The 26203-nt window shown below is 55.6% G+C and overlaps 1 protein-coding gene and 1 long non-coding RNA gene across 3 annotated transcripts; one reads left to right on the top strand and one right to left on the bottom strand.

The window, feature by feature from the left end:
* Positions 1–1533: 1533 nt before the first annotated feature.
* LOC129562141 (uncharacterized) lies at positions 1534–16372 on the top strand. Of its 2 annotated transcripts, XR_008687117.2 has the most exons (4): positions 1534–1664; positions 2099–2230; positions 15796–15875; positions 16185–16372. It is a non-coding gene; the product is annotated as an uncharacterized LOC129562141 (long non-coding RNA). The 2 variants fall into 2 exon arrangements; XR_016039131.1 differs by lacking the exon at positions 15796–15875.
* On the bottom strand, positions 9074–24265 carry MYLK2 (myosin light chain kinase 2). Its single transcript, XM_055435146.2, has 13 exons — positions 24111–24265; positions 23914–24013; positions 22929–23430; positions 21260–21561; positions 19374–19479; positions 18717–18810; positions 16544–16653; positions 16309–16450; positions 12473–12543; positions 12242–12370; positions 11741–11893; positions 11462–11594; positions 9074–10032 (listed from the first exon to the last, which is right to left on the bottom strand). Exons 2-13 carry the CDS (start codon positions 23963–23965, stop codon positions 9952–9954), a joined length of 1875 nt encoding a protein of 624 aa, XP_055291121.2. The 5' UTR covers positions 23966–24013; positions 24111–24265; the 3' UTR covers positions 9074–9951.
* Positions 24266–26203: the final 1938 nt, after the last annotated feature.

The following is a 26203-nucleotide window of genomic DNA, read 5'->3' on the forward strand; positions in this document are numbered from 1 at the left end:
GAGAGAGAGAGGAGGGATGCAATCGGGAGAGATGCCCAGCAGGGTTGGGGCTGGGCAGCACTGAGGGGCTGATCCTCCAGCCCCAAAGTCTGTGACTCGGCTCCCTCATGATGAGCAGCCACAATGCCTGTGACCATCTGTGGTATTTATCCTGTCCTGGGCTCATATATGTCTTCTCATATGTATATATCTGTGTGGTACAGAATGTTATCCCCATTTTACAGTGGTGGAAACTGAGGCTCAAAGAATTCAGGGCTCACTAGCTCTGGCTCCAAATGGCAAATGAGTGGCAGAGAAGAAATCAAAACCAGGTCTGTGTGGCTCTACCCACCCCCACCCCCCAACCAATCCTACCTTGCAGTTTGAGGCTGCAGGGTGGCACACAGGGTGACCCCCTCAGAGGGAGGGGGGCATTTTTTGAAGCCTGGTGTGCCAGGGCTAAAAAGCCACCCCTCACCCCTAACACAGACATGGAGCCCAAGGCTCAAAAGGCAGGCACACTTCCCTTGTCTGGATTTCCCACGTGACTGGGAGACCTCCCTGAGCCAACAGCTCTCTGAAGTCTCCTGGTGTCTCTTTAAGAAAACATTTCCCTCTTGGTGGGAGGGGATGGCTATCCAGGGTACAGCTCAGAAGAGACTAAGCCCTGACCTTTGACCTTCTTCAGTTGCCCCCTTGGGTGGAAGCAGGAGAAGTGGGTATTTCCGTGGCCCCCGTCAGAGGAACAGACTTAGGGACTTGAAACCTCACTGTTCCCTCCAACACCAGGCTTGCTGAAGCAGATGGCTTTCTTCCGGGACCTCAGTCCCCTGTGTGGATCACGGGTGTAGGGAGAGAAGACAGGAGCCAAGGATTCTTTGCTGGAGGCTCTTGGGTCCCACAGGATGATACCCAGGAGGCTAGAGACCCCTTCATCAGGCAGGCAGCCCAGTTCCCTCCAGAAACCCCCTTCTCAGGCAGGCAGCCACGCTGGCTTCAGTCTCTGCTGCTCCCTCCTCCCTCAGCCAGTCCCCTGAGGCCTGGGAGGAAGCGAGCCCGGCTGGACGGCCCCAGCTGTCTGGTTCCCACAGACTCCAGAGCTGGGGTGGAGGGGGGACCTGCAGGGTGGGGGGCTCAGTGCGGCCAGAAGGGGGTGGAAAAATGCCTGGCCAGTATGGGACCCTCCCCACCGTGCGTGCCGGGCCCCAGCCTGGAACCCATGGAGCAGTGGGGGGATGTCCTGTCCCATTCGGGTGGCCGTGTGGCTGAAAGGGGACAGGATGGAGCCCCACGAGTGCAGGGCACGGCGAGGAGAGGCTCATACCGCAGGGTGTGCCTGTGTGGGTCAGTACCACTCAGGGTATGTGTGTGAGAGAGAGGAGGCAGAGAGATGCTCAGAGACAAACAGGGACAGATTCAGGGGCCCGGGGTCCTATCTCAGCTGGATCAGAGAAAGAGGCCGCTGCCGGGTGCTGTTCCCTGTGGTGCATTCCTGTGGAGACCTGGTGACCCCAGTCCCTTCCCAGCCTGTGTCCTGGAGCTAGTTGGAGGATGGGGAGGCCGGCCCAACGGGAGGAGAGCCCAAGCCTCGGCATCCTGCTCCACCCACCCCTGGAGGAGGTTTAGCATCTAACTGGGGTGGGGGCTTGGGGAGAAGAAACTGCACCCCCTGCCCCCGACTTGCGGTAAGGGAACAGGCAAAGGGGTCAGCCACACCCAGAGCTGGGCAAGCCCCCTCCATGTCCCTCTCAGGTCCCCTCAAAGAGTCTAGAAGTGAAGATGGGCCCCTCAGCCCCAGTGCCTAAGCAGGACCCTGAGCTCAGAGCCTGCTTGGACTTGCCGTGTGAGCCTGGACTGGCGCCCATCTCTCTGGGCCCTGATTTCATTCCTTTTGCCCGATGAGGGGGTTGCAGTCAGGAAGGCACAGCCTGACTCTTTGAACCCAGATCCCAGGATGGGGCTGACCTGGGGGACAGACTGGAAGGGATCCCCTCCCAGAGGCGCTGGACCAGGAAGACCAGACACCATGGTCTCACGTTGCCCTCTGCCTGCCTGCTGCCCAGCCCAGGGACCCCACCCACTGGGCCTCCTGCCCTCACATACTTTCCGTGACCAACAGACACCCTCTGGCTCCTGCCTGGCCACTCCCACCTGACGGGAAGGACCGTGCTCAGCAGAGACTTGGAATGCCTAAGCTGGGCCGACCCAGAGAAAGCACCTTGGCACAGATGGACAGACCAAGCCAGAGAAGGTAAGTGACGTGCCCAAGGCCACACAGCAGGGCAGGAGTACCTCTCTGCTGCCTTAACTGTATAGCTCTTAGGGGGACAGGAGCCTCTCCTTCTGATTCTCCACACTGGAAGCTGGTCTGTCTCCAGGAGGGGCTCCCAACCTCCACTCCTTCTCCTCAGCAGGTCAGAGTGCAAAAGGGTGCTGAGTGGCCTTGAAGAGTCAGGCTAAATCAAATCTAAAACGGTAGAACCAGTGGTACTTTAGAATATTCCAGAGTCTTTAATCACGGCGACTCAGATTCTTGGACTATCAGAGGCTGAAAGTGTGTCTCCCGCCCCATTTCTGACTCCCCTCCACATCAAGCAGTGTGTATCACGTGGGGTGCCTTCAGAGCTGGCCTCTTCCCACCCAAGTTTGGCAACTCTGAAGGGCTGTCAGGAAGTTCTTCACCTGCTGGTCCTTTGGTCTCTGCTCTCTCTGCCTCCAGGGAGGCTGCCCCCACCCACAGGGCTGGGCCTTCCTCAGCTGCTTCTCCACCCTCCACATCTTATCTCCCCCTCGCCTCCCCGCCCACCCGCTTCCTTCCCTGGTTTACAGCATTCCACCGCCCAGAGTTCCAGGCTCCTTCCCACACCCCAGACAGCGCCTGGGCCAGCGTGGGGAGACCTTCTCCCTTAGAGCGTGGGCCCTCTGGGGCCACCACATTGATGAGGAGGACGGGGGAGGCTATGTCGGCGGAGGCTATGTCGGCTAGCCTGGCATGTCCGCCTACTGGGAGGGTTCAAACCCAGGAATCCAAGCCTTGGCCTAAACATCCCCTCCCATCACTCCTAAGAGGCCAGGCTGCCAGAGGCAGTAAGAGCAAGGGCTCTGGACCCCAGCTGTCTGGCTTCAGGTCCCAGTTGTCCCTTCCCAGCTGTGTGATCTTGAGCAAGTTGCTTCCCCTCTCTGGGTTTCCCTCATCTGAAAAATGTGAATTTACTAACAGTGCCTACATCCATGGGATTGTTGCTAGGATTACATGAATTAATATTTGCAAAGTGCTTTGAACAGGGTCTGGCCCATGGAAACAGCAATGTATGTGTTTAAGCAAAATAAATACGTGGGTCCTGGGGGCTTGTTTCTTAACCTGGTTTACCCCCCAGGGGAGGCTCTAGCTACTGTGGAGGTGGGTGGGGGGTGTAGGGAGAGGAGAGATTGTTATGAGATGAAACTTTGGCTTCAATTCCTGGCGTCTTCACTTCCTTGCTGTGTGACCTTGAACAAGTAGATTCACCTTTCCGAGTACTAGTTTCTTCATCTGTAAAATGGAGCAAGATTTCAATTCTCAAGGACTGGCATATGGGAAAATCTCATCTTGCACAATATGTGTACAGTTCAGTCAACATGAATGAAATTGGACACCTGAAACTAATATTACATGGTACGTCAACTACCAGAACATGGAAGAGCCCCGCTGGAAGGCCTTGTACCCTCAGCCCAGTCCTCTCCGCCCCTTTCATTGGCAAAACTGTCCCTGAAGGTCCAGACCCTGAGGTGCCTAATCCCCCGTTCCTGCCCTGCTGGTAACTGGGTGGTGACTCAGGGAGGTAGCTGGTGGGGCTAGAGGAAGTGGTTCTGGGCTAAAAACAGACCAGAGGCTCATGTAGTCCCACAGCCAGCCAGAACCCTGCCTTTGGCCCCTGGAAAGGCTGCCTCCTCCAGACCGCAGTCCTCAGGGTGCCCTGATCTCTCTGGGAGACCAAGAGGAGACTGACTCTCCCGAGTGAGTTAAGGCAGCTGACTCCGCTAAGCCTTTGCACTCGCTGTTCCCTCCGCCTGAAAAGCTCACTCCCCATGGCTGACTTCTTAGCATCCAGAGCCCAGGCTGAATATCACTTCCTGGGAGAAGCCTCCCCTCACCCCTTGATTTGAATGGGTGTCTCTAGATTTTTTTCCCATCCCTGCATCCCATGTGTTTCCTCCACCTGGCACCTATTGTAATGAGGAACTATGCATCTCTGTGTGTATTCGCTTTTTCTTACATCTCTGCCTTAGTGTCGTAAGCCTCTGGGGCCAGGGGTTGGGTCTGCCTTATCCACTTTACCACTTCTCCAGCCCACTGACTGGCATGTAACAGGCCCTCAATAAAGGTGTGCTGAGGGGATAAACGGATAAATCCATTTGCCATGGATTAAATCTCAGAGAATCCTCCAGGGGCTCCTGGCCAGAGCCAGAGGCCAAGTTCTCAAAGGCCTGTATGATTTGGCTTTGGTTCCTCTTGCACTCTCTCCCACCCTCACTCCAAACAGGCTTTGCACTTGCTTGTCCTTCTGCCTGGACCAGTCTTCCAGGAACACCCACAGGACTCACTCCCTGACCACCCTGTCCCCCATCCACCCCACCAACTCATTCTAAGTTTGTTACTGCAGCCCAGTGTCTGTCTCCCAAGAAGGAAGTTCCATGAGGCCAGGAGTTTTTGTCTATTGGCTGCTTGTCCTCTACACCTGAAATATTGTCTGGAACAGAGTAGGGAGTGGAGAGAGTTGTGGGACACACGTAAACTCAGCAGCCTGGCCAGGTGTTTGATCTGTACTTCTCAGGTCACTTTTGCTTTGACCCTGGGAGGCAGGTACTATCATCCCATTTTACAGACAGGAAACTGAGGCTCAGAGAGGGTGCACAGGTCCATGTGAACCCCATTCTGCCTGACCTGCATCCAGTCTGTCATCATTTGGTCTCCCTGGCGGTGTTTAAGGTCTGCAGCTCCCTCTTCCTGTCCCCACCTCCCTCTTCCTGTCCCCACAGTCCTTACAGACCCCTCAAGCAGTCATGCCCCAGCCTCCCTCTGGCCTCTCCCTGCCTCCAGTCTCTCTCTGCCACTCAGTGATGTCCCGGACTGCAGCGATCATGATCACAGGTCTGATCATGTCCCTTTTTCATGTGAAACCCTTCCATGGTTCCCTATGGCTAGGGTTCAGCCTGGCATTTGAGGCTCCTGCCAACTTCTCCAGACTTTTTTCTTGCTTCCTCATCTGCAGAAGCCCCCTGGGATGCTTCAAGACTAGCTTGTTCTCAGTTGCAAGTCTTTGGAGCTGCCTGGAACAACCCGCCTCACTCTATCTGGAAAAGGCCTGCTCCTTGTTTGCTCTCAGCTTGGCTGTCACTCCCACTGGAGAGGAGAGAATAGAAGCAAGTGCCTTCTTCCATGCCCTTCTAGCGTCACTACAATCCCCAACCTCCCAGCCCAGGGGTTCCAGAGACTGTGAACTCCCCAAAGACCGAGGCCATGACTAATTCATCTCCAGGCTCTGGCTTAAGGCCAGGCCTGGAAACGGGTCTCAAGAAATAGCAGTGAAGTGATAGGATGTGTCTGAAGACAGGCCGCCTGCTTTGCATCCTCACCCTACTATGTACTGACTGGGAATCCATGCACTTGTCCGTCAGCTCCTTGTGCCTTGGTTTCCTCAGCCCCGAACTGCTGAAATACACACTCACAGGGTGGGGTGAATGAGTGCACACATGGGAATCACTTGGTGTGGTGCCTGGTGCTCAGTAAAGAACACCCACCAGAGTGAAGGAAGGAACAAGTGTGTGGGCAGCTGCATGAACGGATGCTTGGTCCAGGTGGGCACATCCCTCAGGACAGCCCTGGCCGCTTCACACCCTCGGGGCGGCCCTGTCACTGGCTGAATCTTTTCCCACAGCTGCCCTGCTGGGTCCAAGGTGGCTGGTGGAATTCAAGGCCACTGGATGCCGACAGGAAAAGGCAGCGTCACCAGCCCTGGAGTAATCCAAACCAGATGTGGCCTCAGACCCATGGGGGTGGTCACTGTGGGTCTGGCCAAGGCCCAGAGGCAGGAAATAGTCTTGGAGAACACTGCTTTCTGCTCTGCTCTCTGAGACCAGAGAGCTGGGACCAGTCGAGGAGCTGTCTTGTTGAGGGTGTTAACCCTTCAGAGCCCACGGAAGGGGGAGGGGTTTGCCTATGATGGTGTGCAGGAGCAGCTGGTGGCCCTGGCCCCATGGGACAACAGAGCTCCCTGCAGAGAAGGTTACAGCATCAGCATCATGATGGGTACTGTGCAGGGGGAGCCCACAACCCAGGCACTGGGGTGGGCAGGGCATGCCAAGCAAGGGGCAGGGTCTGCTGCCTGGGACTTGCAGAACCCCAGCCCCAGCCCTGAGCTTTGGGCCTGGCTCTGGCTCCACTCCCTCCATCAGGGCAGCTCCAAGGCTTCTGGGGAGGGGAGCGCTAGTAAAAGTCACAGGGCTGGATCCCAGGCTCAGACAGGCAGAGATTCAGTCCCACACCAAAGACTGCCACCCCAACCTTCTCCTGGGTGTGCTCTGCGGCCCTGGGGGAGCAAAATCTCTCTGAACCCCCATTGTTTCCTTTATCTCCAGGGACCAGGACCAAAGGAGGCATCTGATGAATGAAAAGGATTGTGAGGTTGCTCCCTGGAGGGAAAAGGGACGGACAGAAGAGGCAATGATCAGCCCTGTTCCGTGGCTCTGGGTGGGCTTCCTTCCCAGGAAACGTTCATTTGCTGTGTGGCCTCAGGCAGATCAGTTTCCCTCTCTGAACCTGTTTCCTCAGCTGTGAAATATGGTGACTGAGCCCCCTGCCCCATCTCCCGATTGTCACAATGGCCCTTGGGGTGGCAGAGGACAGTGGTGCTGAGGATGTCCTCTGAACCTTTGTCCTTTGTTTCATAGAGGGGGAAATGAGGCCTGTGCTGGGAGTTGGGGTCCTGGGTTCTAGTCCCAGCTTCTCCTGTCCCCGCTGAGCAGCCTGCTCATTTTGGCCTTGGGTTCCCCAGCTGGATCCCGGCCCTGGCTGGACCTCATTTCCTTACCCCTCCACTATGGCGGTGACTCATTCCTCATCATCACGCTGTGTGGCCGAGGCTCAGCCTGGGTGGGGGCCAGCACGGCTGAGAGAACGCGGAGGAAACCACAGGCCTGGCCCAGCTAGCAGGTGGCGGGCAGACAGGCAGGCAAGGGATCCATGGCCCTAGGGTCCCTGCCCATAACACATGTCCCACCAAGAGCCTAAAACAGGCTCCCCTGGGCACCCCCACAGCAGGCTCAGAGCCCAGAGCCCCCTTATCCTGTCCCACGTGGCACCTGTGGCAGGGGAACTCCACACCCATCTGCTGGAACAGGGCAGGGTGGGGTGAGGACCTGGCCTTGCCCTCCTGGCCAGCGATCATGGAAGCAGGGGCTGGAAGGCTGAGCGGTCAAGGTCTCCATCCAAGATTTCACAGAGGCAGATAGTGCAGCGGTTCAGAGTGGGGGCTCTGGTCCCAGACTGTCTGGGTACAAACCCTGGCTCTGCCTTGGGCTAGCCATGTGACTCTGAGCAAGTGGCATCATCTCCCTTGGCTTGGCTGCTCCGTCAAGAGAAATGAAGGTAATACAGCTGCCCACCACGCGGGGTTGCTGGGACCAGAGCCACTTGAACACACAGCAGGATCTGGGCCATGCCCCCTCGGAGCTCAGTGCATGGGAGCTGCTGTTGCTGCCATTCCTGCTGAAGCCCCTCTTAGGCCTCAATCGACTCAATTGTGCTCACAGCCACAAAGGCTGTGCTCTATTAGCATTAAGCTCTCTTGCCCTCCAGGCTGCTCCCTCCAGCAGAGGCCTGGGGAGAGGAGGGCTGAGGCCTGTGGGTGAGACTGGAGAATGGCTCTCTCCCTAGGCCTCCCAGGGGACCCCCATCGCTGCAGGCCCGAACTCCTGGCTCCACTTGGAGACTCTGCTATCTGCCTACACATTGTTCTGGTGAGAAGCAGGGAGGACTTATGGGCAGAGCCTTGCTGTGGGAGGTGGAATAGTCCATTTCAAGCCCCAGCTTCTGACTTGTTGAAAAGCCTTCAAGTTCCTTCTTCTCTCTAAGCCTCAGTATCCCCCTCTGTATAATATGAATAATATATACCTCGTAACCTCATAAATGAGTTAACAGGCATACAAGTGCTTAATAGAGCCAGACACAGTGCTGTGCTGTGCTTAGTCATGTCTGACTCTTTGTGACCCCACAGACTGTAACCCACCAGGCTCCTCTGTCCATGGGGATTCTCCAGGCAAGAATATTGGAGTGGGTTGTCATGCTCTCCTCCAGGGAATCTTCCTGACCCGGGGATCGAACCCAGGTCTCCTGTATTACACGCCGATTCTTTGCTGTCTGAGCCACCAGGGAAGCCCAAGAATACTGGAGTGGATAGCCTATCCCTTCTCCAGGGGATCTTCCCGACCCAGGAATCGAACTGGGGTCTCCTGCATTGCAGGTGGATTCTTTACCAGCTTAGCTACCTGGGAAGCCCAGACACACAGTTCAGTTCAGTTCAGTTCAGTCGCTCAGTCGTGTCCGCACAGTTGCTGCTAAGTCACTTCAGTCGTGTCCGACTCTGTGTGACCCCATAGACGGAAGCCCACCAGGCTCCCCCGTCCCCGGGACTCTCCAGGCAAGAACTCTGGAGTGGGTTGCCATTTCCTTCTCCAATGTGTGAAAGTGAAAAGTGAAAATGAAGTCGCTCAGTCGTGTCTGACCCTTAGCGACCCCACGGACTTCAGCCTACGAGGCTGCTCCATCCATGGGATTTTCTAGGCAAGAGTACTGGAGTGGCTTGCCATTGCCTTCTCCGAGTAGTCTCCCATAAATGTTGGCTGGTACTGTGACCTCTCACAGATGAACACACTAAGGTACAAAGTGGGCAGCCACTTGCCCAGATCAAGCACTGGGTAGTCTGGCTCCTGAGGCTGCATTAGTAACCACCACACCATACTCAAAGTATTGCTACAGTGACTGGCCCATGGCAGTGCTCCATGAACGGTGGCCAGCTGTGACCTCACCCAGGGGCACACACACAGAGGGAAGGGGCCACTTCCAACCTGTACATTTATTTACATGGCACAAGCTGAGAGCAGGTTGGGGGCTGCCCGACAGCCTTCCCACTCCTCGGGCCTGCCGACACCATCCTCCGAAGCCGTGGGTGACCCCTGGAATGGGGGCCGGAGTGGCTGGGTTAGGCTGGCTTGGCCTTCAGGCAAGCTCAGGGGTGGTCTCCCCTGTCCCCCAGGCCTCTCCCCTCCCCCTCCACCCAGGCCTGGGCTGGGCGTCTTCTCTCTCACACAGAGTTCCTGTGTGTTGGTGGTCGCAACGAAGGTGGGCGGGGGCCGGGCCCTGCACCAGATGGTGTGTGCTAAGCCTTATCTGTTGGGAGTGGGGAGACAGGCGGGTAGGGACACGGAGGCCCTCCTTCACAAAGCCTGCTCTGTCTCCCCGGGCAGCTGCGCCTTAGAAATCGGCCGTCTGCCGTCCTGGCCCACCGAGGCCTCCCACCCACAACTGCAGAAGCCCCACATGCCAGGACCCCCAGCCCTCCCACTCTAGCTAGGAGCAAGCCCAGGCCAGGGATGCCCCAGGTGAGGCCAAGCAGGGGTCACCAGAGCAGCAGTTCTGAGAAGGGGAGCCAGGCAGGAACAACAGGGCCCGTGGCGTCCAGGCTGTGCTGGGGGCCAGAGCCCTGTCTGGGGAGGCGCTAGCAGGATGGAGTCAGGCCACATCTGAGACGGCTCACGTCGGGGAAGCAGTCACTGCGCGGGGGCGTGGGAGCCCCGAGCCTCCCAGCCTGGCGCAGCCTTGTCCTGGCCAGCCTGGCCCGGCGATCTGGCCCGTCTGCTCCAGCCTTCTGGGCTGTGTGGCCTCAGCCCTGGCCACTGCACGGCTGCGTCCAGGCCTCAGCTGCTCCCCGGGGCTCAGACCCCCAGAGCCATGAGTGCCCCCGAGCTGCTGATCTTCTTGAAGCGGTTGGCAGCGCTGACAGCAATGAAGTTTTTCTGAGGGATGAGGGAGAGGGGTCCCAGTCAGCAGCGCAGCAGGGGGAAAGCTGTAGGACAGGCTGTGTGTCTCCCAAGGTCCCCTTCGTCCCAGGAGGGCCCCTGGCCAGGGAGGCTGCAGTGCCCAAAATGGCCACAGGAGGCGCCGTGACACCACAGCCTCCAGGATGCCCTGTCTCACTCAACAGACCCGTCAGCAAACCTGAGTACCGCTCCGCTCATGGCTGTGTGTGTGTGCATGCTAAGTCGCTCAGTCGTGTCCGACTTTGTGTTACTCCATGGCTGTAGCCCGCCAGCCTCCTCTGTCCATGGAATTCTCCAAGCGAGAATACTGGAGTGGGTTTTCATGCCCTCCTCCAGGGGATCTTCCTGATCCAGGGATCGAACCCGCATCTCTTATGTCTCCTGCGTTGGTAGGCAGGTTCTTTCCCACTAGCGCTACCCACCTGGGAAGCAGTCCACTGGTTCCTATTTCATTCCAAGAAAAAGCCCCTCACCGTGGCTGAGTCCCTCCACGCCCTGCCTCCCCATCCTCTCGGACACCTCTCCTACTGCTGCTGCTGCTAAGTCGCTTCAGTCGTGTCCGACTCTGCTTGCTTATTCCACTCAGAGGAACTGGCCTCCTACGTGTTCCTCACATTCCACAACCATTCTTCTGCCTCAGGGCCTTTGCGCCAGCTGTTCCCACTGCCTGGGGACACTCCCCCTCCATACCAGCCTGCCTCAGCCCTCATCTCCTTCAGGTTTTTGTTCACAGGCTCCTTCTCAGTGTGTTCTCCCTGGCCACCTTATTTGGAAGCACAGCCGCTCCCCAGCACTCCTGACCATTCTTATCTTTTTCTAGTAAGTGTAACTGTTAGTCGCTCAGTCGTGTCTGACTCTTTGTGACCCCAAGGACTGCAGCCCACCCGGCTCCTCTGTCCATGGAATTCTCCAGGCACGATTACTGGAGTGGGTTGCCATTCCCTTCTCCAGGGGATCTTCCCGACTCAGGGATCGAACCTGGGTCTTCTGCACTACGGGCAGATTCTTTGTCTGAGCCAAAAGAGCCCTTCCTTAATTCCTTTTAATAACTCCCCACCCTCTAACAAAAGTAAGTTCAGGAAGACTGAAATCCTACTCTCTTTGTCCATTGCCGTGTCCCCAGTGCCCCGAGGTGGTAGATGGTCAAGAAATATTTGTGAAATGAAGGGAAGAAGCCTGAGATGGGGTCAGAGACCTTTTCCTGAGCCCAAACCATAAAAGGATGCCCCTCCCCAGGGTGGAGGGGGTGAGTGGAGGGCCACCGCCCAGGGCAGGAGCCAGCCCAGGACAAAGAGAGAAAAGTCAATTCTGTTTTCCAGACAGAACCGGCCAAGACGGGGCTAGTGGGGCCAGCACCCTTCCCACCCCATAGCCCTCTCTCCTCCCCGCCGCAGTCCAGCGGTACCTTCCAGCGCCTCTTCATGAGGTATTTCTTAAGCAAGATCTGGGACTTGAGGCGGCGGTTACAGCGCTTGGCCTTCTCTGCCAGGTTGTTGAGCCAGGGGTGGGCGAGGCACTGGGCAGCGCTCATCCGGGCCCTGTGGAGAGGGGGTGGCATGGTGAGAGGAGGCGGCAGGCCTGGGAGGCACCACTCCCGCCGACCTCCCAGCCCAGTTCCCAAGCGGCACACACACGCACTGGACTTTGCACACATGGGGTTCATGTCCTGGGGGGTGAGCCTCACCGCTGGTCCTTGACGATGAGATTGGAGACGAAGTCTTTGGCCTCGTCTGACACGGCCTCAAAGGTTTCCTCGTCAAAGTACCAGTTGCTTGATAGAACATTGTTCAGGGTCTCTGTATCATCGTCTCCCAGGAAGGGGGAGAGACCACTCAGCCTGGAGGGAGGCGATGGCAGGAGGCAGGGAGGTCAGATTGGGTCGGGGATGCGACAGATCTTGAGAAGCAGCACTGTGAGCTGAAAAGACCTCCAGCCTCTCAAGTGGGACAGACCTGGGTTTGAATCTGGCTGGGTGACCTTGGGCAAGTCACTTCCCCTCTCTGAGCCTCACTCTTCTCATCTGTAAAATGGCCATAATCACCCCAGCTTCCCAAGGTTACCGTGAAGAAGAGGAATGATGAGTGCACCCCCAATGCCCAGCAAACCCCAACTGAGGGAGTGGGGAGGTGGAAGTGATCTTGGCCTCAGCTGCCCACCCATGTGCCCCAACCCCATCAACACTCACAGCATATAGGTGATGACCCCCAGGCTCCACATGTCTGTCTTATCGGAGATTTGGTCGTAATTCACCACCTCAGGGGACAGGAACTCCGGGGTCCCAAAATTCACCTTCAGCTTCTCGTTGGGGTTATACCTGGAGGTCAGGCCAAGAGCTCAGAGCACAACTCCCAGCCCGTTCCCAGACACCTTCCCACCTTCCCCTGGCCCCACCCACCCCGCCCACCCAAGGTGGTACCTCCGTGCCAGGCCGAAGTCAATGATCTTCACCAAATGGCCCGTGGTGTTGACACACAGGATGTTCTCTGGCTGAGGAGAAGGGGGTGACCTGGATTGACCTCTGACCCAGCTCACCCTCCCTCCCCATCCCAGTCCATCCAAGTCCCAGGCTCCCTGGACCAGAGGCCCAGGCTGCCAGAGTGGATAGCCCCCCATCAGAGACCCTCAGATCTGCCTGTTCCAGACACAGAGGGGGATCTGGAGGCCTGAGAGGGCTCCTTGCTTCCCACCCTCAGCGTCTAACAAAGCGCCCAGTAGGTGCTCAGCCAAGACTCCTGGAATCCGGCACCCCAAGCATGGGTGAGCACGTGAGGTCACTGAAGGGCTAAGCCCTCCCGCGCTGGGCCTCCATCTCCTCCTCAGGTAACACAAGGACACAGGACTCATCTGAGGTTGTGGGACAGAAATGTTGTAAGTCATAATGATGGCTAAAAGGCAGATTTTGCACAAGAACCCTGATTTTCAGCACCACCTGAAACACTGGAAGCCCTGGCCATATGGCCACACACGGCTTGGAGGGACTTGGTGCTGACCGCTGATATGGGTGGGAGTCCTCCAGTTTCCCCAGGGCCTCCATCTCCTGACCCAGCTGGGTTCTGAAGAACAGGGTTCTGTTCTTCATCTGGGTTTTGTGGAATCTGATCTGAGGCCCCAAACAGGATGCTTTCTGAAGGTCCTTTCACACTGCTGCGCTCAGAGCAGGATGCTAGTGACTTCAACAGCCCAACAGGGCTCCACTGAAACACGGGAAGGACGGAAAAAGGCCCCAAGGAGGGCTTCCCTGGTGGTCCAGTGGTCCTTGCAATGCAAGGGACACTGGTTTAACCTCTAGTCCTGGACGATCCCACGCACCTCGGAGCAACTGAGCCCATGTGTCTCAATTAATGAGCCCCTGTTCTGGAGCCCAAGAGCCGCAACTACTAAAACCCATGCACCTAGAGCCTGTGTTCTACAAGAAAAGCCACTGCAATGAGAAGCCCTCACACCGTAACTAGATAGTGACCCCTGATCACCGCAACTAGAGAAAGTCCAAACACAGCAATGAAGACCCAGCACAGCCAAAAACAAATTTCAAAAAAGAGAAAAAATATTATTAAAAAAGCCTCCAAGGACACAATTGCCAGGGGAAACCAGACAGATCCAGATCTCCTTTTGGAGGATGAGGACAGGGGACTTCCTGAAAAGCCCTGCAGCTGGGACCCTGGGGAGGGGCTTCAGGCTGTGGTTCACCTAGCCTACTCGACCATGAAACCCTTTATTGATGAAAAACTTATTGCTATCCTGAAAAAAATCACCTTTAGGACACAGAGGTTTAAGTTGAACTTCTTCCCAGGACACTGCATTTTAATCAGGGACCCTGTTCTACCCCAAGGAAAATGGCTTTTACCGGAGAAGGGCAGCCTCCAATGCCCTCATGCAGGCTTGAGTTCTGCCCAGAGACTCAGGAGGCACCTGCACACTTTCCATTCCACATCCAAACCGTCAGAAATCCGGCTGACTCTATTTTCAGGATGTGTCCGTCATCTGACCACTTCCCATTCCTCCCCCACTGCTATGGGTTCCAGCCCCATCATCTCTCCTGGCTTATGCTGCTGCTGCTGCTAAGTCGCTTCAGTCGTGTCTGACTCTGTGCGACCCCACAGATGGCAGCCCACCAGGCTCCCCCATTGCTGGGATTCTCCAGGCAAGAACACAGGAGTGGGTTGCCATCTCCTTCTCCAATGTGTGAAAGTGAAGTCGCTCAGTCGTGTCCGACTAGTAGCGACCCCATGGACTGCAGCCTACCAGGTTCCTCTGTCCATGGGATTTTCTAGGCAAGAGTACTGGAGTGGCTTGCCATTGCCTTCTCCGCCTCCTAAATTCCCTGCTGTCAGAATGGCCCCTTTGAAACCCATTCCCTTACCCTCCTCACTCCCTACTTGTCAGTGGGAATGATAACAGCACGCCTGACCCAAAGGGCTGCCACACACTCTAAACACACCGTGAGTGCCTCTGACCCCTAGTAAGCACAGAGGAGAGGTTAGTCCACAATAGCACCAGTGGCGTCTCCTGTATTGGACCTTGAATGCTCCTGCCTTTACCTGCTTCTTCCGTTCCACCTTGTATGTCTCCCTGTCACACTCACGCACTTTTTCATAATGCTTTTAGTGGTTTAAATTGATCTAAGGGACTTCCCTGGCAGTCCTATGGTTAAGACTTGGCGCTTCCGCTGCAGGGGGCATGGGTTTGATCCCTGGTGGGGGATCCAAGACCCTGCAGGTTGAGTGACAGTCAAAAATTTTAAAAAATTAACAAAAAAATAAAATGATCTATTCATTGAGTTATTACATCTGATTCTACCACTGACCCCACAGGCTCCAGGGGATAGGGTCATGTCCTCACCATCCAGAGGGTAACAACCATGCCCCGCACTTTGCACAGCGCACAAAGGCACAGAAGCAGGTGCTCAGTATGTATTTACCAAATGAATGAATGAAAGTACTGTCCACTTTGCTGACAGGCGTTCACCCGCCTCAATGTTCAGATTGCACCTTCTCCACTAGCCTTCCCACTGATTCCACAAACACTAATGCCTGCCATAAGGATGGGGCTACCTGGCACTCAGGGGGCTCCTGCCCACTCCACACCACGGCCACTGCCAGCTGATCAGACTTGGAGGGATTCATAAAATCTTAGGGAAAAACCCAAACGCACTTTTTTGCCAACCCAGTATTTGTTCTCCCTCACCTGCTATGTGCAAGGTCTCGAGCAAGAACATAAATGTTCTCTCAGCACACATTTTTGTTAGCGCCTGCCTCGTGTATCGGAGAAGGCAATGGCACGCCACTCCAGTACTCTTGCCTAGAAAATCCCATGGATGGAGGAGCCTGGTAGGCTGCAGTCCATGGGGTTGCTAAGGGTCGGACACGACTGAGCGACTTCACTTTCACTTTCACACATTGGAGAAGGAAATGGCAACCCACTCCAGTGTTCTTGCCTGGAGAATCCCAGGGACAGGGGAGCCTGGTGGGCTGCTGTCTATGGGGTCGCACAGAGTTGGACACGACTGAAGTGACTTAGCAGCAGCAGCCCCGTGTATACTGCTGCACTGACACTGCACTTTTGTTCTTGTTTTAGTTGCTAAGTCGTGTCCCACACTCTTTGGCGACCCCGTGGCCTGTAATATGCCAGGCTCCTCTGACAATGGGATTCTCCAGGCAAGAATACTGGAGTGGGGTGCCATTCCCTTCTCCAGGGGATCTTCCCAACCCAGGGACTGAACCTGAATCTCCTGTTTGGCAGGCAGATTCTTCACCGCTGAGCCACCAGGGAAGCCCAGCACTATACTTACTGATGCGTGTTCCTGATTCCCCTTCTAGAACGTAAGTTCCATGAGGGCAGGCGTTTTTATCTATTTTGTTCACCACTGGGTCTCCACCACCAACACTGCCTGGCATCTAGTGGGCCCTCAACATGTATTTGTGGAATAAGTGAACAAACATTAGCGGTGCCTATCAGGGGCCTACACAGAGGCAGGTGCTCCTACAACACTGATCAGTTAGTGTTATATGTGGGGCTCACAGGACTGCAAGAGACCCTTTCAACAAGTACTACAACAACTCCAGACTAGGATAGGGCTGGGACCAAGTCATTCCTGCTCTCTAATGTGTCCCCTGTTTTGACTCTTACAGCTAGAAGGACTGGATGGAGGAGGAGTCGGAGTCATGGGGGATGGAGGGATGGTTGGCTGCAGCAGTGACCTCAGGTGGTCCGATGCCACCCTGACCCCTCCGGGAGGCCGCCCACCCCTAGTACCTTGAGGTCCAGATGCAGAACTCTCATCTTGTGCATGAAGAGGATGCCATCGCAGATCTGCCTGACAAACACCATGGTGTCCACCTCAGTCAGCTGGTAGTCCTCGTCCACAATCCTCTCGAAGAGCTCGCCGCCCTCGATGCTGTGTGCACAGACCCCTCTACAGGCTTGCCTCTGGGCCTGCTGCCCACCGCCCCCCCCCACCCCAGGCCCCCACTCTGATGCTGACACTCACTACTCCATGAAGAGGACGATCTCATGTGGGGTCTCGATGGCCGCGTAGAGCTGGATCAGGTTGCGGTGGTTCAGCTGGTTCATAACCTCAATCTCCAGCAACACCATTTCCTGGGGACCAGGAGCATCAGGGGTACCATCGGAGCATCATGACTCCCCGCCCTCCACCCTCTTCGGGGCGGGCCTAGCCTGGACTGCTGCCCTCCCCCTCCTCGCTGGTCTCCTCGCCTCCCATCTCTCTCCTGACCCTCCAGCCTGTCCTTACCACACAGTCATTTCTGCTGGGACAGCTTTCCTTTGCTTTGCTGGTTTTTTTCCTCCTGCTGGCTGAATCCTGGGCCCCATCCTTCCCGCTCAGCCCTCCCTGCTCTACACTCTCTCCCAGGGCATTCTCAAGTCCCATGACTGGAAATTTCATCCAGATGTGACTGATTCCCAAATACATATCTCCACCCCCAAGTGCTCCTTTGAACTCCAGATGCCAGTCCCACCCCCTTGGATGCCTAATAGGCAGCTCAAATCTCTCATGTCCAAAATTAAACCCTTGATACTGCCCTTTCCCCACAGTTGAGTTGCCCGCAGCATGTCCATCAGCAAAAGGCTGTCATTTTTAACCCCAGTGTGCAGGACAGAAAGCTAGGAGCTTTCCAGGGGTTCTCTCTTATTCTTGCTTCCTTACACCCCCTCATCCAACCTGTCAATAAATCCTTTGACTCCACCTCCAAAGTAGAGTACAAATCCAATCACTTCTCAGCTCCCCCATCACTGCCTTCCTAGTTTCAGCTGCCATTATTTGTCATTTTCAGAAAGTCTGCCAGCTGGTGGTCACATCCATAGCTTGAAACCAACCATGGTAGGAATATTTACACCAAGGAAATTGTCAAATGCTACAGATCAGGTCTCTCCCTAGACCTGTCCCCCCAAGAGCACTGGATCACTGCCTGGACTGTTCCATTTTCCATTATTCCATTCCTTGGAATACCTCACCTTCCACTTCCTCAGAGAAGCCTAATGTCACCTGATCCTATCTGAGCGGCTCCACACACCCTATTACTTCCTGGCTTTACTTGTCTTCTTAACACTGTCTCGGCTCCAGACACCACACTTTTTATGTTTTGGTTTGGTTTTAGTTGTCTGTTCCTCCTCTCTAGCATGTTAGGCCTTGTTTGATGCCATTTCCCTAGCACCTGGCACAGTGCACAGCACAGAAAAAGTACCCAATAATTAATCAATCAATAGCTGACTCCAATTAATTTACACATCACATTTGAGCATCTCCACTGAGGCAGGTCCATGATACAGGCCTGGTACCCAAGCCCCATTAAGTGGAAGCAACAGAGAAAGAGTCACGTAGAAAATCTTTCCGATTTCCCAGCACTCCTCCGGAGCTGCTTCTCCTGCTCCCTCTGGGCTCCAGGCCTCTGCCCATGCTGTCTCTGCTCCCCTGGCCTTGACCTCGGCTCAAGGGTTCCCACCTGCCATTTCTGATCCTCAGGCCTTTCTATCTACAGTCCCCTCTGTCTGAAAATCTCTCCCCTGCCTTTCCCACTGGAAAATAGCTCCTCCTTCTTCAAAGGCTTCATTCAGGAGACTCTTTGCTGACCTGTGGGTGAGTCAGGAGACCCCACTGTGACAATCCCTCTCCCCACCCTCACGCCCTAGCTCTCCTGAGTTATGCAGCTCTCACCATGCCGGGTTGCTAGGTTGCCATCACCTCCTCACACACCCGACTCCCTCGCTCCACACGAATCTATACCTCATTCATTCACTCCTTGAACGAACACTGCTCTGAACCAGGCCCGGGCTGGTGTTGAGGCCTGTTTCCCTTGCTGTTCTCGGGGGGCAGGGACCACCTGGCTTCCCTCGGGGACCTCCAGTGCACAGCATAGCATCTGGCCCAGAGCCTGTGCTTATCAGCACTTACTGACTTGAACCAGAGGGCTTGGAGGGGAAGTCCCCAAGCTAAATTCACCAACTGAGGGGTGAAGTTTATGGTCAGGGGCATCAGGCCCCTATGGCAGGACTGTCCGCCTGTCTATCTGTCGATCTGTGTGATGTCTTTGGAGCATCAAGCTTTGTACCCCCGGCCCCTGGTGCAGACGTGTGGGTGGTAGGAGGTGAGAGGCACCCGCTCCAAGCATCCCCTCCCCCTCCCCACAGCCCGACCACACTACCTTGTCTTTGGGTGTCTGTTTCTTGATGACCTTGGCTGCCAGCTTGAGGCCTGTGGCCTTCTCTGTGCAGGTGCAGACAGCTCCAAACTTGCCGCTGGAGAGGGAAGAGGCTGAGAGTAAGGGAGTTCCAAAGGCCAAGTGGGAGGGGGACCTGTGCTCTGTTCCCTGTGAGATGGGGGAATCCTGGCCAGCTCCAATACCCTCCCCAAATGTGAGGTCTACTGCGGAGACCACGGCTGACCTGCACAAACCACAGGCTTAGGAAGGGTAGGCTCATCAAAGGACAGCCCCTGTGGGCACCTCACAGGCAGGCAAGAGATGGCCACCAGGCCCCGGGAGAGGGAACTTCAGGACTTCTAACAAAACAGAGGATCACCCTGAAGGGGTCAGTGTGGTACTCCAAACTGAGACAGACAGGACAGTATTACATGCTTCCTATGGGAAACACCTAACGACCAATGGTGTGTTTGTGTGAGTGACTGACACACCAGCCGTGTGACAGCCTGCACACAGACAAGTGAGACCACATGGAAGCAGTCGTGACCATGGGGCTCATGTCTGATCGGAATGTCTGGGGCTCCCATGGGGCAGATGTAAGGCCTGCGGACTTCACGCTCTCCCACCCGTGGGCCAGGGGCTCGGGGCCCCAGCTCTCACCCGCCCAGTGCCTCCTTGGAGTTCAGGTTGAATTGACTGTTGATGTTCCCGGGCCTCAGCTCCACAATGCGGTGCGGGAAGGGGGCTGGAGGCGGCGGGCAGTCATCTGTGGAGCAGAGCAGAGCCATTTTGGTCAGTGCTGGGACTGCTAAGGACTCACCCTGGCACCATGCCCTTCTGCCTGGCCTGGACCCCATCCAGGGGTGTTCACCAAGTGATACCTGGGGGTCAGTTGGCTCCAGGATAGAGGTTAGGGGCTCAGTTTCCAATGTCAGCTCTGCCAACAACACTCATCCTCCTTTGGGAGGCCTCTGCCTCTGTCAGAGGGGGGCTCAGCTTCTCAGGGCACAGCACTGGGGACGGCTGATTGGACTCCTCAGACCCTCCCACATTATAAGGTATGAAGACTCTATCCCAAAGTTTTTGCATTTCCATTTAAAAAAGGGCGGAGTGGGGCGGGGGTGGGGGTGGGGGATTCGCAACTGTGAGCTCCCTGGTGGCTCAAAGAATCTGTCTGCAATGCAGGAGACCAGGGTTCAATTTCTGGGTCAGAAAGACCCCTTGGAGAAGGGAATGGCAATGCACTCCAGTATTCTGGCCTGGAGAGTTCCATGGACAGAGGAGCCTGATGGGCTGCGGTCCACGGGGTTGAAGAGTTGGGCAGGACTGAGCTACTAACTTTCACTTTCAACTATAATGGTGGAGCGCCAGGCCAGATAGGCGCTACTGTGTCTGAAGGAGTCGAGGATGGGACCTGCCTACCACCCCCTCTAAAAACACCACAAACTCTCACCACCTGTGGAATGGGTATCCCCTGGCCCTGGCCCAGGGGCAGGGGTGGGCGGCGAGGAGCCAGGGATGGAGCTGTTTGGTAGGGACCTGCTGCCACTTAGTGACAATACGGGGAACAGCAGGCCCTGGACGCCGACAGGCTGAGTCACCGGGAATGGAAACCTCTTTATAAATAGCAAGAGGCCGAAGGGAAGCCGGCTGGTTATAAATCAGACGGCCCTTGGAGATTGTTCAGGTCCGCCTCGAGGTTGTGACTGCTGGGACGAGTGGGCCCTGGAGGTCTGTGCCGCTGCTCAGGGGAGGAGGCAGGGCTCCTGGCTGCCGCCCAGCCGCCAGGCCCTCCCACCCTGTCTGGGTGGCACTATGCCGCTCACCAGGCAGACTGGCAGGTCTCCCAGGGCACCTCGGCCTGGAGGAGGGGGGTTGTCAGGACACTCTGGGCTCTCCTGACCCCATCTCACCCCACCCCCCAGGCCTGCTGCACCCTTGCCCGGGCCTTTTCCCTATTCACCTACTGGCCAAGCTTGCTCATGCTCAATGGCTCCCTTCTGCTCTCTGAATAAACCATCAGCACTTGAGGCCACTCCGGTCCTGCCCATCTCATGTGCCCAGCTTCCTTGGTCACCGCCTCCCTCCCCCCGCCACACACACACCTGTGCTCCTCAGTTCACAACCCTCTGTGGCTCCCATGACCCTCCCTACCCGTCCAGGATGCAGTTTAAAGCCTGGCAATTGAGCCCTTTTACAGAGTAACTTCAAACCCCACCGTCCAGAGAACTGGTGGTGCTCCAACATGTCTGATTTTTTTTTTTAACTCCATTTTAGCCAATGTGGAAGAAAATAAACAAGAGAGCTCTAGAATCAGGTTCATATCCTGTTCTAGCTGTGGGTTTGGGGTGCTCCCTTTTCTGAGTCCCCATTTCTCCGTCTCTTGAAGGGGACTAGGAACTCAGACTTCCTGGGGTTGGATGACACTTTGATGAATCACCCTGGGTGAGGTGGCTCAGGAGGGTTTAGTGCTCTAAGCAAGGAGACGGGGGAGACACAGGGAGCCCCTTCCCTCCTCCCTGGGCTCCAGGGAAGCCCCGGCCTACCCAAAATCTGGAAGCAGTCCTCCTCCCTGGCTGTGGGACTGAGGGCCGGCCCCACCTCCGATCTCTCCGAGGGAGCGGCCTGGAATTCGATCCCCCTTGAGGTGTCCCCTTGCACCCCATCCTGGCCAGCCTGGCCTGCAGCCTTCTCTTCTCCTTCCTTCTGGCTGCCTCCCGGGAGGCTCTTCTCTCCTTCTGCTACCTTGGCTGGCTCAGTTTCGGTGGAGCCAGGGGTCACAGGCACCCCTTCAAAGATGAGCTCTAATGTTTCATCTAGGGGCTTCTTGGCCAGTGGCTTCTCAAGGCTGAAACGTGAGAACACAGAAGGGTGACACCCTTAGCAGCCACAGCCCCACCCCCTGCCCCGGCAGGCCTCCCAAAACTTTGTCTGCAATCTAGAGCTGATACAGCCTTGCCCCCACCCCAAACATGTGGGATGGTGAATCCAAATTCACTTCATATAAAATCCGGGGATGTTAATAATACCATAAATGTCTGTGGTGGTGGTGGTTGTTTCTTCCCAGCTATGCCATGCGACACACAGGATCTAAGTTCCAACCCATGCCAACGACCAACCCATGCCCCCTGCAGTGGAAGTGCAGAGCCCTAACCACTGGATCACCAGAGAATTCCCATGTCTGTGTTGCTATTTTGAGTATCAATGCACTAAGACATCATTAACAACTGTTAATAGGATTGCTGATTTGGTTAATCATTAGGTGGCGACAATTAGGGAGGCTATGTAGCTCTTGATTCATAAAATTGTGGTGATACAATTGATAACGTGTTAATGATACTAATTTATATTACCACATAGTTCAAACTGATATGGTAAGTGTTATTATTGTGGTTTACAATAAATATATCATTAATAACCTCACTTATATCATTGGCATTCAGGTAAAGCTAATGGATTGCACCTTGAGACTGGTGCTGTATTATAGCTCTAAGAGTATAGTGGGCTTCCCTGATAGCTCAGTTGGTAAAGAATCTGCCTGCAATGCAGGAGACCCCAGTTTGATTCCTGGGTTGGGAAGATCCCATGGAGAAGGGAAAGGCTACCCACTTCAGTATTCTTGGGCTTCCCTTGTGGCTCAGTTGGTAAAGAATCTGTCTGCAATGCAGGAGACCAGGGTTCAATCCTTGGCTTGGAAAGATCCCATGGAGTAGGGAAAGGCTACCCACTCCAGTATTCTGGCCTGGAGAATTCCATGGGTTGTATATTCCATGGGGCTGTAGAGTCAGACACAACTGAGTGACTTTCACTTTCACTTCACTTTTCACTTCAAGAGTATTAGTAATGATCTATCAGCCTGATTATTAGTCATATTTCCATATTATACCAATAACTGTATTAAGAAGATGAGTTATCTTTTCCTCCTGACATCTCAGTCCCGCCCTTGGTGAGACCCAAGTCCATGGGGTAAGGGGACTCTGGACTCCAGATGCCTGGAGAAGGGGTCTTTGAGGTCCTCTGCTGCCTGACACTCCAGGCTTCTGTGAACTATCACATAGTTCTGATCTCTGCAGGAAGACCAGGCGGTCAGGCCGATGCCTAGGACAGAAGGAGCTGAACATGGGAACTACCCAAGCCAGCACTGAATGTGGTGACGGTGTCCGAGACAGATAGGAACCGCAGACCCCTCCCCGTGCCCAGGCAGGGGCCGTTCACCTTGAGATGGCGGCGGGGCAGCTGGGGCTGTGCAGAAAGGGGGGCGAGCCCTTCTTGCTCGCTGCTCGGCCCTCTGCTACCTTCTCATGCACCTTGGCTTCTCCAGGGTCCTGGCTGCCTGGGGTCCCCTGCTCAACCTCGGGCTTCTTGACGCTGGCCTCGGCTGTCGCTGTCTCCTGGGGCAGGGCTGCCGGCTGCCCAGCAGAGCCCTCCGCAGGCTCTCCCTGCAGGCCTCCTTCTCCCTCAGGGCCCTGGCTGCTGGTTGAGGGTTGGGCCGAGGCCCCATCCCCTTTCTCTGGGGCCGGGGCTTCAGTCTCTTTCGTCGAGTTGAGGGGATCAGTTTCTTTCTTTGGGTCTGGGGGACCAAGTTCTTTCTCTGGGTTTGGGGGACCAGCATCCTTCTCTGGATCTGGGGGCCCAGGATCCTTCTGTGGATCTGGGGGCCCAGGGTCTTTCTCTGCAGCTGGGGGTCCTTCGCTTGCTGCACCCTTTGGTGCCACATCTGCAAAGAAGGTGAAACACCAGTCAGGATCCAGCCTCAGACCCCCCTTCCCCAGCCAGGCTGGCCAGGGACAGGTTCTGGGCCGAGGTCCCCACCCAGGCCACAGTTTATAAGCACTTGTCCCGCTGAACTTCTGGGGCCATTCCATGGGATCCCAATATGAGCTGTCTGGGCTTCGGGGCCCTAGGTGCAAGGCTCTGGGCCCTGGTGGGCCTTGAACCCACGCCCCAACCCTTGCTCTGAGTGTTCAGGCCTCATCCACGGGGACTTCACATTTTCCCCCTCTCTGGGGAAGGCTTCCTGTGGGCCCTTGACCCAGTCCCACCCTATCCAGAGATAATTCTGATTTTTGGGTCCTCCACGTGCCACACAAAGAAGCCTTGGGCACAGAACTCCCACTTCAAATCCAGAGCACCAGCCCAGCTCTGGATTCAAACACCCCTTCCCAAGCTCCTCCCTCCACCTCCGGCCCCTGCTTGGCACCTGTTGATGAGCTCGGGATTTCCAGCTCCACTGCTCCGTTTTCTGTCGCCATGAGGTAAGGAGGCGTGTGCTTCTGCTTGTCTAACTCGAGTCTTTCCAGCTGCAGAAAGAAGAGAAAGGTGTGTCGGGCTGCTGGATGCCTCCTCCTGTCTGGCTGAGAGGAGGCGGGGGCCAGCCGGCGGAGGGGATAGAGGCACCTGGAGCAGAGAGGGGCGACCTGATGTCCGTCTGTCTTGCAGCGGCTGCCCGGGAGCTGTCCTGGGCAGTTGTAAGGGCCGGGGCCTGGTGGGCAGAGGCGGAGGCAGGGGTGCAGGCAGAGGAGGCGGGGACGGGGGAGAGGATCTCTTACACCAGGGGCCATGCAACTCGGACTGCCACCACCTGTCACTCTTGGCCCCCATTCAGAGGACACGGCATTCTTCCCGTGGACCGACCAGGGGAAGAGTGGTGTTGGAACAGGCAGGAAGAGAAAGCAGGAGGGGGCACCTGGGGCCCTGGGGGAGCAGCCTTCTCCCAGACCTTGCCTGGTATCTCTCACTTGGGACAAGATAGATGAGGGAGCTCTCAGACAGGGCTGAAGGGCAAGACTATGCTCAGGCCAGGCTCCAGCTCTGCCAACATCTCCTGGGGTTCCCTGGAGCCTGGTTGGAACCACACAGGCCCAGGCATAGTCACCCTGACCCCAGCGCCCAGCTCTGTATCCACAAGCCCTGTGCCTGGCCTCCAGACCAGCATGGAGCATCTTTGAGTTAGAAAAGATCTCGGGGGCACTTGTTCAACTTGCCTATGGGCCTGAAAGCCGTTTCTTTTGAAAATGTCTTTTTCCTGGGCTCCTGGGGAGATGCATGCTGTCCCAAGCAGCTGTGAGAGATAGTCAGTGTTTTTGCTCCCCTCAGCTGATGCAGCCCTTTCCAATGGCCCACTGGAAAATGGTGAGGGGGCTGGCTGGTGGAGAGTCTTTTCCAAGGACCCTCCACCACAGTGGTGACCCAGGGGCCACTCCAGCCCAAAGTGTTCAAGCAGAGATGGGATGCGGAGAGGTATGACCCAAAGGGCCTTCCATCACCCAGGCGTTGTGCCCAGAGCTTCTCTGCAGGCCACCTTGAGAACTAGCCCCAAGCTGAGTGTGTTGGAAATTGTTCTGGAGTAGATTCAGGACTGGGTTCAGGTCCTGACTGTGTGACCCATCCAGTCACTCCAACCCCACTCCAGGGCCCAGCTCCTCCAATGATCAAATAGAGGAAGCAGCTCGTGCCCTCCACTGAGACAGGGAAGGGGGAAATGGCTTGAGAATACAGCCCGTCTGGACAATAGGAAATTGTGTAGCTGTAAAAAAGATGGAAGAAGCTGTGAATGAACTGACAGGAAGCAATCTACAAAATGAGGGACAAAAAGCAATGTGCAGAACAGCATGTAGAGGGTGCTATCATTTGCACAAAAGGGGGTAAAATTTACAATAGTGAACATAACATATCTAATATATACAATTTCCCTTTACAGGCATGAAGTTTTCTTTGACTGGCTAAGAAACTGGGAGCCAGAGGTGGGAGAAAGATGTCACTGCATACTCTTCTACTTTTTTATTTGAACCTAAAATTATGTGAACAGATTACTATTCAGAATGAATGATGTTTTCTCAGGTGAGAAAATGTTGGGGTTGTCAGTCCAAGGCTAACAAACACCAGAGTTGGAGCCCCTTCCCCAACTTGCTGCCTTGTATTCAGCCTGTCCTCCTCTTCTGATCTGGCCTCCCCGCTTCCATTTCTCTCCTTCCTAGCTGACAGCCTGCCTTTTCTAGGAAGCAAAAATACTAGCAGCTATACAGTACTCGCCACGTGCGTTGGCCCTTGGTCCAAGTGCTCCTGTGTAGGTTCCCTCATGTGATCTTCGGAACAACCCAGTGAGGTAGGTGCCATTACAGATGGTGGAATTGAAGCTCTGAGAAGTTAAGCAGCTGACCCGGAGCCATTGGGCTTGGAGGGGGCCAAGCTGGGATCTGAACCCAGGCTCCCTGAAAAGATGGGAGCTCCCATTTTTTGAGTGCCTCCTATTAGCTTTATCCATACTGTCTTAAAACATCACCTTGATAATAACTCTGTGAAGGATCTCAACCTGTCTTCTAGGTGAAGATGGCAGAATCCAAAGAGTAACTTGCCAAAAGTCACTCTTCCAGGAAGGGAGCTGGGCCAGAAGTGTGCTTCTTTATGGCTCAGAGTTCTCTTTCTTGCCTAAAGTTTCCCAGACTATGTCTCACCCTGGCTCCTTGCCGGGTACCAGTTTTATGGGCCTC

Source organism: Moschus berezovskii, chromosome 15 (assembly GCF_049115385.1).
Source record: "Moschus berezovskii isolate FMDL1 chromosome 15, NW_MosBer_1.0, whole genome shotgun sequence".
NCBI lineage: Eukaryota > Metazoa > Chordata > Mammalia > Artiodactyla > Moschidae > Moschus > Moschus berezovskii.

Coding starts and splice junctions, on each gene's coding strand:
- MYLK2 (XM_055435146.2), bottom strand. CDS start 23,965: ATGGCGACAGAAAACGGAGCAGTGGAGCTGGAAATCCCGAGCTCATCA. Junction 12,371..12,472: donor GACTTCGGCCTGGCACGGAG/GTACCACCTTGG, acceptor CCTGACCTCCAG/GTATAACCCCAACGAGAAGC. Junction 11,595..11,740: donor CTCATCGTCAAGGACCAGCG/GTGAGGCTCACC, acceptor CCCTCTCCACAG/GGCCCGGATGAGCGCTGCCC.